Source organism: Erythrolamprus reginae, chromosome 1 (assembly GCF_031021105.1).
Source record: "Erythrolamprus reginae isolate rEryReg1 chromosome 1, rEryReg1.hap1, whole genome shotgun sequence".
In the NCBI taxonomy this organism is placed as follows: Eukaryota; Metazoa; Chordata; class Lepidosauria; order Squamata; family Dipsadidae; genus Erythrolamprus; species Erythrolamprus reginae.
The window spans coordinates 111,851,627-111,868,476 of record NC_091950.1 but is presented as its reverse complement, the minus strand read 5'-3'; the positions used below and the strand labels follow the sequence as shown (position 1 = coordinate 111,868,476).

The window sequence follows — 16,850 nt, the reverse complement described above, 5'->3', positions numbered from 1 at the left end:
AAGGAGCTGTGATTAGTTCAGCCTGCTGCCAATCAGGCAGCTGAGGAGTAGCAAGAGCAGAAAGAAAAAAAACCCTCCTGTTGCCAGCCATGAGGTTTCTTTCCTCCCTGCCTTTCACATCGGAACTGTGGAGTTTTGGGACAGTTTTCAGGTCAGTGAAAATCAGTGGCTCTAGTATAAGTCGAGGTTGGATTTTTTCAGCACATTTTTTGTGCTGAAAATATCGACTTATACTCAAGTATATACGGTAATTTAATAAGTTGTCTAAGAGTGAATTGATACAATATTAAAAGCAATTAAATATTTAATGGATTTTTAAAACAATGTTAATATTTTTATTTCAAAGGTTGAGTTTTGTAAACGTTGAGTTTCATCAGTTCCATTTTAATTTGATAGAAGTGTCTTCAAAACAGCAGTCAAAATGGCCATCTTTAAGATCAATAGAGATTCTTTGACATTAATCTGTTATTCTGTACCATAGCACTAAACAGAACAAACACACCCAATTTTTTAAAAAAAATTTATTTGAAAGTCTAATGTGGTTTGGAGACTAAAATAAAAGAAGAATGGTTACAGGAACTGGGCATGGCTAGTCTAGTGAAGAAAAGGACCAGAGGAGACGTGATTGCAGTGTTTCAATACCTGAAGGGCTGCCACAGAGAGAAAAGGGTCAAGCTATTTTCCAAGGTACCTGAAGGCTAGACAAAGAATAATTGATGGAAACTGATCAAACCTAGAAATAAGGAGAAATTTTCTCACAGTGAGAAAAATCAACCAATGGAACAGCTTGCCTTCAGAAGTTGTGGGAGTTTCATCACTGGAAGTTTTCAAGAAGAGATTGGACTGCCATTTATCAGAAATGGTGTAGGGCTGTGATGGAGAAACTATGGCACATGTGCCAGAGGTGGCATGCAGAACCATCTCTGTTGACATATTCATCATCACTAGCTGCTCTTCAGGGTTCCGTCATGTGCATCATGCCGGACAGCTAGTCCAGCATACATGTGCTCTCTTCCAGCTTCTGGCTCTCTGGCATGCATGTGCATGTAGATGTATATTCATACTCCAGTTTTGGCACTTAGTGCCAAAAAGATTAATCATCACTGATGTAGGATCTCCTGCTTTTTGGGGGTGGTGGTGATGGTGGTGGGTTCTACTATCTTCCAACTCTGTTAATATAATCTAAATTTGTTCCTGTAAACTGAATTAAAAAGTATAATAATGCATAGTGCAATACATGACCATATTCTCCTCTTTAAATTTTTTCTTTTTTCTTTTCTTCTTTTCTTTCTTCCTTTCTTTTCCTCCTCACTATTAACCTAATATAACAACCATTTAAGCATATTATTACAAACACCATCATTGATTTTTTTTTCCTTGGGATTTTATGTCATGAATTAAAAGTCATGATTTGGCTCTGCTTCTTTTTCTTTTCTTTTCTTTAACTCTAGAGATGTAAGTATTTGCTATGCAAGGAAAAGCAAAGCAACAAAAGTGTCCCTTAATAAATAATGGCACAGTATCCTTGTTTCTTCCTGTTGCCAAGCAAAAAATTGGTATCCACAGAGAAGACCCATTTACTCAGCTTTAAAGACAATGCTTAGCAATGCTTAGCATTGTGTTTTTAAGAGCTTGCTTTTTAAAACTAGTCGTGCAAATTTATTGCTAGTGTCTGTGTTCTGCAAAGCATCAAAGAATAAAATAGAAAATGGAAAATGAAAATGGAGTGGAATGGGGAATGAAGTGGAATGGAATGGAATGGAATGGAATGGAATAGAATAGAATAGAAAACTGGAAAGGACTTGAAGGTCTTTTGTCCAACCACCTGCTTAGGCAGGAAATCCTATACCATTTTAGACAAATGGCTATCCAATCTCTTCTTAAGTGTTGGAGCATTCACAACTTCCACCGATTACTTCTTGTCCTGCTCTCAGCTACTTTGGATAATATCTTAACTCCCTCTTCTTTGTAGCAGCACCTGAAATATTGGAACACTGCTATCATGTTCTGATCTAGGTTTCCTTAGAAAGCATGAAGCAGAGTCTTAGTCCCGGAAAAACCTCTTTTTTACACAACTGTGAATTCTTTTCATTCACAGACCGCAAGGCTGGGCAAACAGTTTTTCAGAGGAATATTTCTCAACACAAACCTTGTCTCACTTGGAATGCTGCCAGAGAACTAGTTTCCAAAGTCAAAACTTGGCACAGAGTCTATTTAAAGTCACAAATAGAACTTTCCACTCTTGAAATCACCAAACTGTTTCCTGCAAAAGCCCACACTCCTCTTTTATGTCCTATGGGAGGGGCCAATTATCTCCAAGGTGTGGCTTTACTCCCAGGTCGACCCTGCTTTCTTAGTTGTTCTTGTCTTCTGGCAGCTCTGTACATTTACATACTGGGAACAGGCTCCAACTGTTCCTACTGTTTCACTGATGTCTGACTCCGGAAGCAGCTGAAAACTGCCAGGTGGCTTTGGCCCCCTCTCTGCCTCCAATGCAGAGCCCATGTCCAGGGCTTCCCCAGACTCCAGGATGTTCCTTCCCAAAATCCTCACTGTCTGAATCTGCTGTCAACTCCATTGGTTGCTGGCAGGCCACAACAATTACTCCTAATCTTTATTAAACTAGACATACCCAATTCAAGCAACCATTCTTTATATGTTTTAGCCTTCAGTCCCCTAATCATCTTTGTTGCTCTTCTCTGCTCACTTTCTAGAGTCTTAGCATATTATTTCCATCGTAGCAACCAAAACTGGATGCTGTATTCCAAGTGTGGCATTACCAAGGCATTATACAGTAATAATATCCCTCTGTTTATGTAGCCTAGAACTGTGTTGGCTTTTGAGAAGCAAGTTAGCTTTTTAAATTGAAAAACATGACCATGGATGGATGGATGGATGGATGGATGGATGGATGGATGGATGGACGGACGGACGGACGGAAGGAAAGAAAGACAGACAGACAGACAGACAGATAGATAGATAGAAAAATAAATATGAAAGATAGAGAAAGAGCAGATAGACAAGTGCAGATAATAAATATATATAGTTCATATGAAAGATACCAATTTGATTAGTCTGCTTATATAGACTGTTTGCTGCAATAGGCAAATAAACATCTAGATGAGCTTGATTGATTTTGAAAAAAGGAGCTAAGCAAGATCACAAAGCTGTGAAAATGACAGATCAATATTTTTCATAATATATCCAAACTGTGGGCTGAACAGCTGCATATATTAAATGAAAGTTATTGTGAGCAGTTCATCCAAACAACTATCTTCTCTCTCCTTCTCTCCCACCAGCAAGAATTCACTAGAAGTCTAAATGAATCACAGTATACAACATTACAGGATCATTATCTGAGAAATGATATTTCTCAGAGCATTGCTGGATGTTGCACTGCACACTTCCTGGAATGTCAGAAGGATTAGACTGCTTAAGTTAACAAAATTATGAAAGCCCTTGTTTTAAAGTAAGACGTCATCATCTAGCAAAGGCCCTAGACCTTTTGGACAATGGTTAATGATACATGAATAAAAATGAATATACATCCAAACTCTCCATAAATAACTGGATGCTATCTTTCATCTCATCATTAATCCAAAATTCTATTCTTAAATTCCATTGGAAATGATACACAGAGCTTGATCCTGTCTTATATTTACATCAGTTTATTAAATTTTACACAGTGCCATACCAATTATGTTTCCTTTCTATATTTATAATTCAGCCTGACTCATCTACAGATGTTCAAGTGCAGTTATAGAATTTGCTTACGTCAATAACTAAACATGAGACCAAGTTGGATCAATATGATATACAGAGTTAAAGACAGGAATTGTAATGTATCTTAAGAGATTCTTCACCATCTTCCCTGGATATGTATTATCAGGAAAAAAAATTCTTTTGGAGGGAAGCCAAAACTAATTATCATGATAGTGCCCCCCAAAATCTGTATTATGCATGGTATGTTTGTACCACTTGCAAAAACATTGATATATGAGAGAGATGGAAAGTTCCATCAATCTATAGATATAGTAGATTATTTTTCTAGAACTATTTAGTCATAATTTTGCTAGACACCGAATAATAGTCCAGTACTTTTAACTATTATATTATTGAGTAGATGTTAAATAGTTTTTCCCATGGAAGATTATAGATGTTCAGAATATGTCAGAATATTTGATAAGTAATGTGTTAAGAAATCTGGTTGTATATATTATTGTTTGGGGTTTTTTTATGTCTTACAAAGGAAAAAAGAAGCAATAGTCAAGGGAAACAGGGTTAAATTAAAGGCAAAATGTTGGTAGTATGAGAATGAGAAGCCCCAGTCCTGCAACTAATACATTTTGATCAAATAATAAAAATGGAAAATTTTCAGCAGAGCCCAATAGTCTTCTATAATTTATATATATTATATTATGACCAGAATAGAAGTTCTTTGAGCAAAAGTTCATTTACAAATCATTCCTGCTAACAAAATGTGTAGAATGAAACTTTCATCATGTCAATTTTTGCTTTTGTTGCTTCTTATACAATATACTGTACTATATATACCATTCTAAAGCTGCACTCCAAACCTTGAGAAATCATGTGAAGATCTGCAGAGGGCAAGAGACAGCATGCAGAAATAACTTCTACTGGATTTTAATCTGTCAGTTTTATCAGGTAGACCAGACAGGGAACATGATCAGATAATTTCTAGTTTATTGTAAAGTTACATTAAGATTCTTGCATGTCTGAAAATACAATTCTGCCATCACTTTTACAGATCGAGAAATCAGGGAGGGTCCCTTCTGAGCCTCTTGTTCTGTCCACTATGCAGCTGTGGGCTATGTCATCACTTATCTGACCATTCTTCTGACCTGATAGCAAACCCCAACACAACGTTGTACAAACCTTGTTTAATAATAACAACTACTAATTAGCTTGTTTAGCAGTCATTCTAAAGTGCAACAAATTATAAAGCAGTCTTTTCAGAGCAATTAAACTCTTTAACAGCCAGGAATAGTTCAGACAGGTCAAAGCCTCTTCAAGATAACAGCACGGGAACCTGGCTGTTTGGCAAAATGCCCAGGAGAAATTTGCAGGCTACTCTGATAAGTTCAAATGGGACCAGGCACATCAGTCCCTTGAATTTCAATGACCAAGACTTGCAATGAACTTAGCTGCCCCAGCCTTACTCTAGAGTAGTCCTCCTACTCAAGAGCCATTCCTGCCTTTTGTGCCTCCAGTTCTGTGTGCACGTGCATTGAGAACAGATTCCTCTTCTTCTTTGTCTTCACTTGGGGCAGCCTCTGGAGGTTCTGAAGGACCTGGCTGAATCTCTGCCTCTGGCACCGAGTACACTCCAGCTTCCTCACTTTCCGAATCTGGTACCATCTGCATTAGCCACTGGCAAATCAGAACCTCTTCACTGTCTGAACCTGCTACCAGCTGCAGACCACAACAACCATTCTCTAGGCCTGTGATGGCGAACCTATGGCAAGCAGTCACAGGTGGCACATAGAACCCTCTCTGTGCGCACACGAGTCATCGCCCAGTTCAGCTCCATGTATGCATGTCACCCACTGGCCAGATGGTTTTCGGATATCTACCATGCATTCACGTGGTAGGGCAGGGAGCATGCAGGAGATGAATTCATCTCCTGCATGCACCCTGCCCTACCACGTGAATGCATGGTAGATATCCGAAAAACATGGGGAAACCACCATCACCATGCAGCTCATTTTTGGTCACACGAGGCTGCAGAGAGGCCTGCTAGATCCAAAATGCATGCATGGATAGGTGGGCGGGATATGGGAGGTATCACACATGCATTGCATTATGGGTGCAAGCACATGCACACATACGCTATCATTTGGGCATGCACTTTCAGCACCTGATGAGAAAAAGATTAGCCATCACTGCTCTAGGCAGTATCTCTTTGACCGGTCTCCCAAGTCTTTCCCACATATTATTATATTATCCCTTTCAGAAATTAAAGTAGCATTGGATTTGTAAAAGGAACACTTTGATTCGTTACATAGTGCTTTAATAGTAGTGACAAATTTCCAGTATCTATTAATATTTAATAGAAACAAAAATGCTACTATGTCCATTAAAAACCCTGCTGTTCTGTTCGGGTCCTATGTGACCCGAAACCAAGTTTGAGTCCCCTGTAAAACATTTTCCCTGCATATCTGAAACTTGAAATTTCATGACTTTTCATCATTTCAGGGGTTCTCTCTATGAGAATTTTTTTTGGGGGTGGGGGGCTTAGTTTTTGCTGGGCAAAAAAAGTTACAAATCTTCTGTTCGGGTCACATACGACCCGGACCGAAAACTCTTCATTTGAAGTGCTTATGTTTGGTCAATTTGAAAACTTTTTTCACTTGGAAAGTAGTCTGAACATTTCTGCACACAATGATATGAAAATTGAAATGAAAAAATTAATCATTATTGGTTTATTTTGCACATAAATGTGCCTCCCCCCCATTTTTGTGAAAGCTTTTTCAATTTATGGATAGTTTTGCTTGCAAAATGCATTCTATTTTACTGAAGTTGGTGTGGGATTGGTAGCTTGAACATTTCTGAATATAAGAAAAATATAAAGGAACTGAAAAAAAATGATTCTTACTGGTTTTTTAACATCAGAAATAAGGCCTCCCCCCCCCTCAGATGCTTGCAACCATTTTCACTTTTTATTTTTTTATGCTCCAAATCCAAAATATTCTTTAAAATCTTAGGCATTCATTTACTCAATTTAACAATGCTTATCATCAAAAAAATATTTGTGGGGGTGGGGGGAAAAAAATTTTTCTGGGCAAAAAAAAAGTCTGTTCGGGTCATATAGACCCGGACCAAAATGATTTTTTTTAGGTACTTGAATTTGGTCTTTTTGAAAACTTTTTCAACTGGAAAACTAGTTTGAACATTTATGAACATAATGATATGAAAATTGAACTGGAAAAATTGAGACTTATATTTCTATTTTGATCAAAAAGCCCCTCCCCCCATCCTTTCTGAATTTCGTGTCAATTTATATTTTTTAAGGCTACAAATCCCTAAGGAATTTCCCCCCAAAAGGTTTGATATACTAAATTGAACAATCTTGAACATAAGAAAAATATAAATGAACTGAAAAAAATGGTTCTTATTGGTTCTTATTTCAATAGAACAGCAATAACTGCATTCCATTATTTCCAAACTATACCCACCCACCCCAATAAACTAATCTAACAGGGCAGATGCAATTAAAATACTAAGACTTAAGTGATTTATGGACTGCTGTTTCCTCTTACTGTGATCTTCAATTGTGCTTGTGTGGCTATATATTCTCATTTCAGTCCTATAAAACTTGATACTCATGCTGCTAGCTAATATAGGATTCATTAATAATAGAAAATCTTCAGCGCTATCATATTTGATTTTATATCTATTACAGGAACATAGTGAGAAGAATATCATTAGAAGTATTCACTAGTAATCAAAGTTCAAGGTGAGAATCATTATAGTCTATCATAGACCTTATCAAGATGATCTGTTTCACTAACTCCATCTTGCTGCACTTCCATAAGACAAATACAGAAATTTTTACTATTTATTTGGCCATCCATAAGAAAACTCATGATTACCCTCTCCCCAATATTCTAGGCAATATATCTTGGAACAATTTCTATGAAGGGTATTCACAGTCGATATGTATCCTTAATTAGTTTAGTGGGACATGTTTTGATTTATGGATAAGGATGGCTTGAGATAGAAATAAGGAAATTCATTATCAAAGTTCACTCCATTATCAATGACAAGCTTAACTACTATTGATTTCTAGAATTTCTCTGAAATAAAAAGAGATCCGGTCTTTTTCAAAAATATTTTGTTCAACTTCCCAGATTAGGCTATTATTCTGGGATTTTCTAACTGTTTCTCACTCATGTACTTAATGATCAGGTCCAATTCTATATAATTTAGGGACTATAATGGCTAGTTCATTTTCCATTTCTGTAGGTAAAAGTGACTCTACCTACCTTACTCACTTCCATGCTATCTTCCGTAAAAATATATTTCTATTACCTGTTTCTGAAGTTAATTATTTGATTTAAGCTGTAGCTAGGAATATATTATATTGCCCATGCTTTTCAAGTGCTTTAGAAATCATTGGGAAATTTGAAAGGTGATTTTAAAGGTATGTTTATTGTGACAAGTCTTAAAGTTGCCACGTTCGAAGACCTCTGTTCTATATGGATGATGAGCTAGATAAAGCTAAAGAAACTAAAAACAAGTAGTTGAATTTCAATTCATTAAGGATAGTGTTTCATCCCATTAAAAAAAATCAGGTTTATAATCTGGGGCATTCCTGTACTCAACTTTTCTATGAAGATATATAGGTATTTAAAAGTTTGTTGATGAGTCAGCTGAATACTTTTAATTGAATGAACAAATTTAGCTGTAACTTTTTGTTTTAATTTAAAGCAGTTGAGTTGAATTACTGCAATATAAATTGCATGTAACAATTCTTAAAACCAGGTTGAAAATTCAGTTAGTACTATTGAAATATGCTGGTAAATACAGTTCAAGATACTAACTTATTACCTTTGAAGATTTAAGAGTAGATCTGAAGGACATATATATATCAACTAGCTCTGTCTTAAAGTTCAACCACTACCTTTCCATTCTTGATGCACTGTTGCCTTTTGAAGCATCTTTAATGGAAGTATATTAGCTGATATAGCTTGCTATAAGTAGTCAGGGGATTAGAGCGTAATACTTTGTATTGCTTCTTCTATGTATTAATTCATTTGCTGTATATTAACAGAAGGGATTTTTTTTCATTTTTGTATGTAATGTTATGTATGTATTAACTCATGGCTATCAGTAAAATCACTATGTAATATGACTAGCCTGAAATGGAGTCAGAAATAGAATAATCAGAAATTTATTTATTTGTTTGTTTGTTTGACTTCTATGCCGCCCAATCCTGAAAGATTCATGGCTGCTTACAACATAATAACAATACAAAAAGATACAGCAATAAAAAAGAAGTCGAATATAAACTCTAAAAAACTAACTCCAATAAAACCCATTTATATAAAAACCAATATAATAATAATAATAATAATAATAATAATAATAATTTATTAGATTTGTTTGCCGCCCCTCTCCGAAGACTTGAAATCTTATGCATGCACACCATTCAGAAAATAAATGGAGTTAGGAACAGACAGTTTAATCCAGAAAAGGTTTGAAGGTGTTTTTTTTTAATTAAAATCTTCTCCCCTAGGCCAACTATACAATAATAATAATACATACCAAACATAAAATATAAAAGCCTGGGGGAGGTGTCTCAGTTCCCCCATGCCTGGTGATATAGCTGGTTCTTGAGTAATTTGCGAAAGACAAGGAGGGTGGGGGCAGTTCTAATCTCCGGGGGGGGGAGTTGATTCCAGAGGGCCAGGGCCACCACAGAGAAGGCGTGGGGTCCACCAAACAACATTGTTTGGTCGACGGGACCCGGAAAAGGCCAACTCTGTGGGACCTTATCGGCCGCTGGGATTCGTGCGGTAGAAGGCGATTACGGAGGTATTCTGGTCCAATGCCATGTAGGGCTTTAAAGGTCATTACCAACACTTTGAATTGTGACCGGAAACTAATCGGCAGCCAGTGCAGGCCACGGAGTGTTGTAGAAATACCCAAAGTGCCCCATCTAAGAAAAGTCAATCCCTCCATCAGTGCCCCTACTGCTAAAGTCAAGCTAGAAAGGAAATGCAGCTTCCATACTTTGTTTCGTTTCAACAACTAACTAAACTAAGAGGCTACTTACAGAGATTTATTTTTGCAAATTTTTACATGGTAAGTTGACAGAAAAATGCTTCTTATATTTCCCCCCCTGCTTACAAGGCAACTATGCCTTAGCTAAGCATTTTCACACAGCAGGATAGCAGAGTCCCATCTTTAGTATAGCAACTGTTCTTCAAAATCTTCTCTGTATGGCAATTGCCTGAACATTAACCATATGTTAGAAAGGAACAGTTGGAGATGTTGAAAACTAAATGACATTCTTCTAGAAATTATAGGAGAAATGTCACCGATTTCAGTAATTTTGTCAAGGTAAAAGTCTAATCAAAGACTACAGTCCCACAGTCCACATTTTCTAATTGCAATGTCATTGCAATGAAGCAATAAACAAGATTTTTTATTGTTTAAATACATACCTCCAAACACACCTTACAACAAACTTTTGTCTTCCTAAAGAGAGAAATCTCCTAAAATACGCAGATTATTGCTACTGGGTCCTAATATGTGATTTATTGGACCTGTTTAATGGAAGAAAGATTCAACAAAAAAATTGATTGCATTATCTCAAATCTTTTATATTTTTATTGCTACTGGAATGCAATCTATTTCTTTAAAACACCACTTTCTGTTAGTTTCCAATGCCAAATGTTCCATTTAAAACCCGTTAATTGGCATTCGTCAAAAAGCTAAAGAAGTTCCAAGAAGTCATTTTTAAAGACTGAATCTGTGTGCAGTTTCTGATGAATTAATGTGAAGTAACTTTATTTCTGAAAGTTGTCAGAAGAAGCTTGACCTGCAGTATCTATGAAAATCTATTTTTCCTGGGGTGGGTAGGTGTTGTAATTCTATTTTTTTAAAAACCCTCTCAAAGAAAAGGGAAAAGATTTTTTATAATTTTGCAGCTTTTATGTATTGTATAGGTGAGGAATATCTTTATTTTTTTTGTGATAGCCTTTCAAAGTTTACTAGAGAAGATCTTAAATTAAAGCTGATCTTTTCATCAACTGTCTTTCTACCAAGTTTCCTCAAGTTTTCTTCTAAAAAAATTCTTGGGAAAGGCAAACTATTATGTTCGTTCTCTACACAGTACAAAAAGGAGATAAATTAGAAAGGCTAAAAAGAACTTCATTCAAAAGTCCATTCATTTGATGATTTGCTGTACAATTTCTATTCTCCACTTGAATTTAACTCTGGTATCATTTGGAGAGATACCTAAAATTTAAAACTACTCTAGATTACTCATACAGATTGATACAGAGATTCATAAGAGAATATTTCCAAAATTACTTCCTAAACCAAAGTGAATCATCTAATGGGCAATTCAAAGTACAAAGTTCCAAAGAGATCTATACAGTCTGTCAAGGCACATAATTATTATAGTGGTTCATGACTGATTAAGCAGGAGAGAATATACAAGGGTTTGTTTTTCCCCCAAAAATATAAACAGTTGAGTAATTAGTCCTACTATGTTTTATTATCTGGTTATTTGTGGTAACTTCAGGGTTTTTTTCTTCTTGGTTTCACTTGTATTTGACAGGAGTCCTTCTATAGTTGGATTATCTTTAAAAATCCAAGAGTTTAGCAAGTAATTTTGCTTCAGTGACTAAACACTTAAAACTCTAAATAGAAAAAGCTTTTCCAAATCCACTGTAAAGAAATTTTGCTAGAAAACATAACTCTGCAGAAAAGCCTACAAGCACTGCTCCCAGGATAGGCATAGCTTTGTGCAGACTGTTTATTGCATTTCTCAGAGACTTAGAAGTTTACCAAGTACTTAATAAGCAACAAAGCAAAAGACTGTCACTATCATTTATAGGTTTCAGAAAATTGAAAAAGCACACGTTGATAGTAAGGCTGCTGAAGAAATGATTTGTTCAGATCCTAACTTTCATATAGCATTAACTTTCTATCTGTGTGACTCTATATCAAATTTGACTTGCAGGACAGTGTTTGTATGTGTATACATATAACTCCATAATAAAGGTCACATGCACATCCTCAACTGCAAATCCTACATTTTACCAGCTTTCATTGCTAAAAAGGTATCCTGCATGCTTTTCCAGTATTAATGGAACTTTTAGATAATCCTGATAGCATCCCAATGTCATCTCACCCTTATGCTCTTCACGAATAGAACAGAGCACCAACAAGGCTTTTTTTTCTGTTGCAAAACTGCCAGTGAAATAAAACCGGTCCATGCTTTAAGGTTTTGTTTTGAAATCAAATACAATGTATAACAAAGCCAAGTACATTCCCTATTCTTCTAGTGTAGGGTTTGGAGGGCGGGGGGGGGGGGGGTGCGTTGGATCACATGAAAAATTACTAGTGCTGGATGAACACTTATTGACATAAGAAACTGTTTTGCTTAATCACAAATGCACTGGGTCACTGCAGAGCTTGGAGTTTTCTTTCTTATCGACTAAGAAGATGAATGGACTTGACTAACTAGCGAATGACCCAGAATCAAAGTCTCTTAAGCACTGTTTCTCTTCCCTTTCTCTCGCAGTGTATGTATGAGAGAGACAGAGAGAAGCATTGTGAAAGGGAGAAAACGGAACATAAAAAATACGCTAGTATCTGCAAAACAGAAGATGCTGTCTGAACTTCCAAAAGCAGGAAAAAGCTGTAACAAAAAGCCTGTGGGTTTTTTTATAAAATAATCACCTTAACCGCTTCTCAAACCCCCGTTCCAAGTCAGAAGCAGCTGGGTACTCACCTAGTGCTGAGAACCAGAACAGGCAAAAGGAAGAGCAAATACGGAGTCAATATGAATTTCATTTTGCAAAGCGTGGATGTTTCGTTCTCTAAAGCTGCTCGGCACTCTTCCACTCTCGATCCCCCTTGTCTTTCCCACCAGCTCTCCGATTTCTAAAGTCCTTCCTCTGCAAAGAAGCTGCTCCCGCGTGTGATAGTCAGTAGATCTGAAAAAGCAGGCAGAACGACACACTGACTAATGAAGGCAGCCTAGTGGGGCTTGAGCTTCGGGAGTGATGTCACAGGCAACGGAGCTGCTACTGCTACTGCTGCTGCGTCTCATGCCCGATAGTCTGTGATTATTCAACACAGGGACTCTTATTGATGTCCTGAAGGATTTGTTATTACTAGCACTTTCAGGGGCAACAGCAGATGCTGCTTCGTGCTAAGGGCTCATCCTAAATTCACCCCAAAAATCAAACTGTCGAATGAAATTTGGTCATTTGCATGGAGAGCCAGAGTGAAGACTTGTTTAAATGAGCAGCCAAGTTTCAAACTCACCTCCTGCCTAGTGCAAGTGAAAGGCAGCTCTTCAACTCATTATGAATAAGAAGTTAAAAGGCACATTCCTTAGCAGCTAGGAAGCCAACACTAAATGGATTTTTTTTAAAAACCCAAAGTGAGTCTTTTCTCTAAAGATCTAATTGTCATCATTGGAAATCTTTATAAAGGTCAATCCAAATGTAAGCTTTCTTTGGGTGTTTTCCTGATAATTATTCTGTTTAAAGAAGCAACATTTGGCATCAGTTATTACAATTTTAATTTGAGGGAGAGAGTGAGAGAATTATAACTCCTTAAAGAGGGTTTTTTGACATCACTCAAAATCCATTTCCCAATGAAGGTTGAAGTCCTGAATGTCCTTCACAGTCCCCAAACATAAATAAAACTCTACTCTTGGGTAGTAATAGCTTTCTACAGTATATTTTGGTTGTGTCAGAATTTAGACTTTAACATATATTGCAGTTTTATGAAATGAGGATAGCTTGGTCTGGAAAGGAAATGTGGTTGCGCAGGTCAAGATAAAAGAGAATTCAGTTGCCTGAATACATAAATTGCTCATGCAGAAAGGCATTTAAAACATTTAAAATGATTTGCTGTATTACAGTGAGCAATATATCGAAGGCAAAAGCTTCCAGAAGATTGGGTAAAGAACATTTGAAACCTATTAAGTAGAGGCAGGCTAAAGAGAAGCAAATCTCCTTTAAATGGCAAAATACCCATGTGGAAATTAATTGTCACACATTAAAATGGTAAGATTTCCTTCGTTTAATAGAAATCATTTAATGCATGCATTATATTGTTTTATTAATGAATGACATTTTGTGTTCAAGTTCAATGAGAAAAATACACTCTGCCCTCAGTATTTCTAGGTTTTCTTCCACTCTCTCTTTCCCCGTCCTTCCTTTCTTCCTTCCATCCATCTGTGTTGGGCAACAGGTTGGGAAGGGTGTATGCTATGTGCAAGAGGTGCTATGCAGATAGGACATGATAAGAAGGATTCACATGAATACCACGCAGGTCAGGGAGGAGATGCAGGGAGCAGTATTTGTTTGTTTGTTTGTTTTTTTGTTTGTTTGTTTGTTTGTTTAGTTAGTTAGTCCAATGCACAACAATACACAATGAAGGTTATAGAGGCTATACTCGAGTAAAATATATTAGAGAAAGAATAGAAGTGAAAATTTAGGAATAGAATATATCAATTAGAGAATAGAAGGATATTATGAGAGTAGTATAAAAAGAATAGAATAGAAGAATAGTAGATATGATATATGAGATTATAGGAGAGACAATAGGACAGGGGACGGGAGGCATGCTGGTGCACTTATGCACACCCCTTACTGACCTTAGGACCTTAGGAATCTGGAAAGGTCAACTGTGGATAGTCTGAGGGTAAAATGTTGTGGATACTACGGAGTCCAGTAATGAGTTCCATGTTTCAACAACTCGATTACTAAAGTCGTATTTTTTACAGTCCAATTTGGAGCAGTTAATATTAAGCTTGTATCAGTTGTGTGCTCCTGTGTTGTTGTGTTTGAAGCTGAAGTAGTCGTTGACAGGCAGGACGTTGCAGCATATGATCTTGTGGGCAATACTTAGATCATGTTTAAGGCGTTATAGTTGTAAGCTTTCTAGACCCAGGATAGTGTGTGTGGAAAGAGGATGATGGGAATCCATCAAGATGCACAGAAAGTGCTGCATAGGTCAGTGAGGGTGCATGAGGGCAGTGTGGGCTTGAAATGGTGTGTGATCATTCCTTTCTTCCTTTCTCTCCTTCCCTCTCTTTCTTTCCATTCTCTTCCTTTCCCCTCCGAGCAGACAGGTAAGTATTTGCTGACAGCTGAGGGAAAGAGCAAAGGATTGTAAGATTAGCTGGAAAATATTCAAGTAACATTGAAAATGAAGATCACATGACCACAGTAGCATAGCAGTGTTGCTGAAGCAGCAGAAGATCACCAGAGCCTAAGTAGCCACAACTTCCCCAATTTTAATTCCCTCAGGAATAATGAGTCCTGTTGTTCAGTGTTTGCTCATTTGGAGTAAACTTGTTGCCCGAAAGCTATGAAGTATCAAACACAAATGTTTTAGCAGGATATAGAATTTATATAAAGCCTCCCCCCTCCAGTTTGTCTAACTATTTAATCTCTCAGCAGGTTGGATATATTTTTAAACAGAATATTGGATTGCAGCAATTATTTTTGTAGGAATATTGGATTGCAGCAATTATTTTTGTAAGAATATTTATAGTTTCTACACAATGCCTCTTGGAAACCAATATAATACTGAAGGCTGTGAATATTTTTTTATGAAGCCATCTTTGTGTTAATTTTTTCCCCAGAAAATAAAAGAATTGAAATATTTCTTTAAAAGTAAAATCAAAGGGAGCCCTTATTGGGCTGCAGAATCCCCCCATACTGAGATGTTAGTTGTAAATTATAAAACATTAATTGAAAAATATATATCTGTAAATATCAAAATGGTTCTTTCTTTCTTTCTTTCTTTCTTTCTTTCTTCCTTCCTCCCTCCCTCCCTCCCTTCCTTTCTTTCCTCCCTCTCTCCCCTAGCTGGAGAAGCATAGAAAGAGGTAGGATGGTAGAAGCTGATATTAGATTCTTGCTTCCAAGTTTGGAAGCTTGCCTCTATCCTTAGGGAAAAAAGCATTCAGATAGACTTAATGTATGACCTTAGAATAGGGGTATTATCACAGCAGCATCACCCTAACCCTAACCCCCCCCTTTACTAAACTGGGCATGGTGTGGCCAGCATGTGATGCATCCAGCCCACAGGCAGGAGTTTGACTTTGGCAACTTGAAGATATTTGGACTTCAACTCCCAGAATTCCCCAGCCAGCAAACACTGCCTTAGAATAATGCTGGCAATAGTTTCTTCTCAAGTTTCCTCAAGTTTAAAGGGATATTTACTATCACTGGAGAAAATATAGGACAACATATTAATAACTTGATTATGTAAATATTTGTTCCTTACAATTCCAATAATATAACTTTCAAATGTTCTCTATGAAAACATTTTTCTCCCAAAACAGTCAAAAACCTTTGTAGATATAACTAAGTATATGAAGTATTAGTCAACCATTATTAACAAGTTACTTTTTATCTACAACTATGAAGTATGTCATGTGTAGGAACTACAATAAAAAGGGTAGAGGGAAAAAATTAAGGCAATTTAAGAACACTTAACCTTTTATTCTTATTCGAGTGTTTTATTTACTGTAAATATTTTTATTAAGCATTTTAAGAATGATTTTTTAAAAAAAGACAAAGATGAGCAGAAAAATTAAAGATAAATATGAAAAACAAAGAATTTTTAAGTATAAGAAGTTCAAAATTTCAATACAGTAGTTCATTAATTGCTTTAAGTAATTTTCTTATGCATTTTAATGTTTCCAGCCATTCTTAAAAAACATGAGCTATATATATAGTAAATATATATAGCAGCAATATTAAACATAGTGTCATTCTAAAATAAGTTTAACAATTACAATAAATTCTATCTAAGCTTCTGATGATGTATTCTGATTTAATAAATCCTAATAGAAACAAAATAATGCTCAGGCAGGGGGTTGGACTTGATGACCTGCATGGTCCCTTTCAACTCTAACAATAAATAAATAAATATTAAGACTTTAGAGACCAAAAAACCCAAATTTGGAGATATTGGAAGCTCAAATTATAGCCCAGAATTGGCTTCCAAGTTAAATTAAAAATTCTGTCAACTTTACTTCTGAGATATGAAATTGCTTAACCATTGAAGCAAATTTCCACAACTGAATTAGCCATTCTTCCATGAATGGAATTATAATTGCT

At 36.3% G+C, this 16,850-nt stretch overlaps 1 protein-coding gene across 1 annotated transcript in view; it reads right to left on the bottom strand.

The window, feature by feature from the left end:
• Nucleotides 1-12,611, bottom strand: part of LUZP2 (leucine zipper protein 2) — a 477,893-nt gene extending 465,282 nt beyond the window's left edge. Inside the window, exon 1 of the mRNA XM_070735253.1 lies at nucleotides 12,491-12,611. Coding sequence (XP_070591354.1) covers nucleotides 12,491-12,552 — 62 coding nt within the window. The 5' untranslated portion in view covers nucleotides 12,553-12,611. The remainder of the gene's footprint in view (nucleotides 1-12,490) is intronic.
• Nucleotides 12,612-16,850: the final 4,239 nt, after the last annotated feature.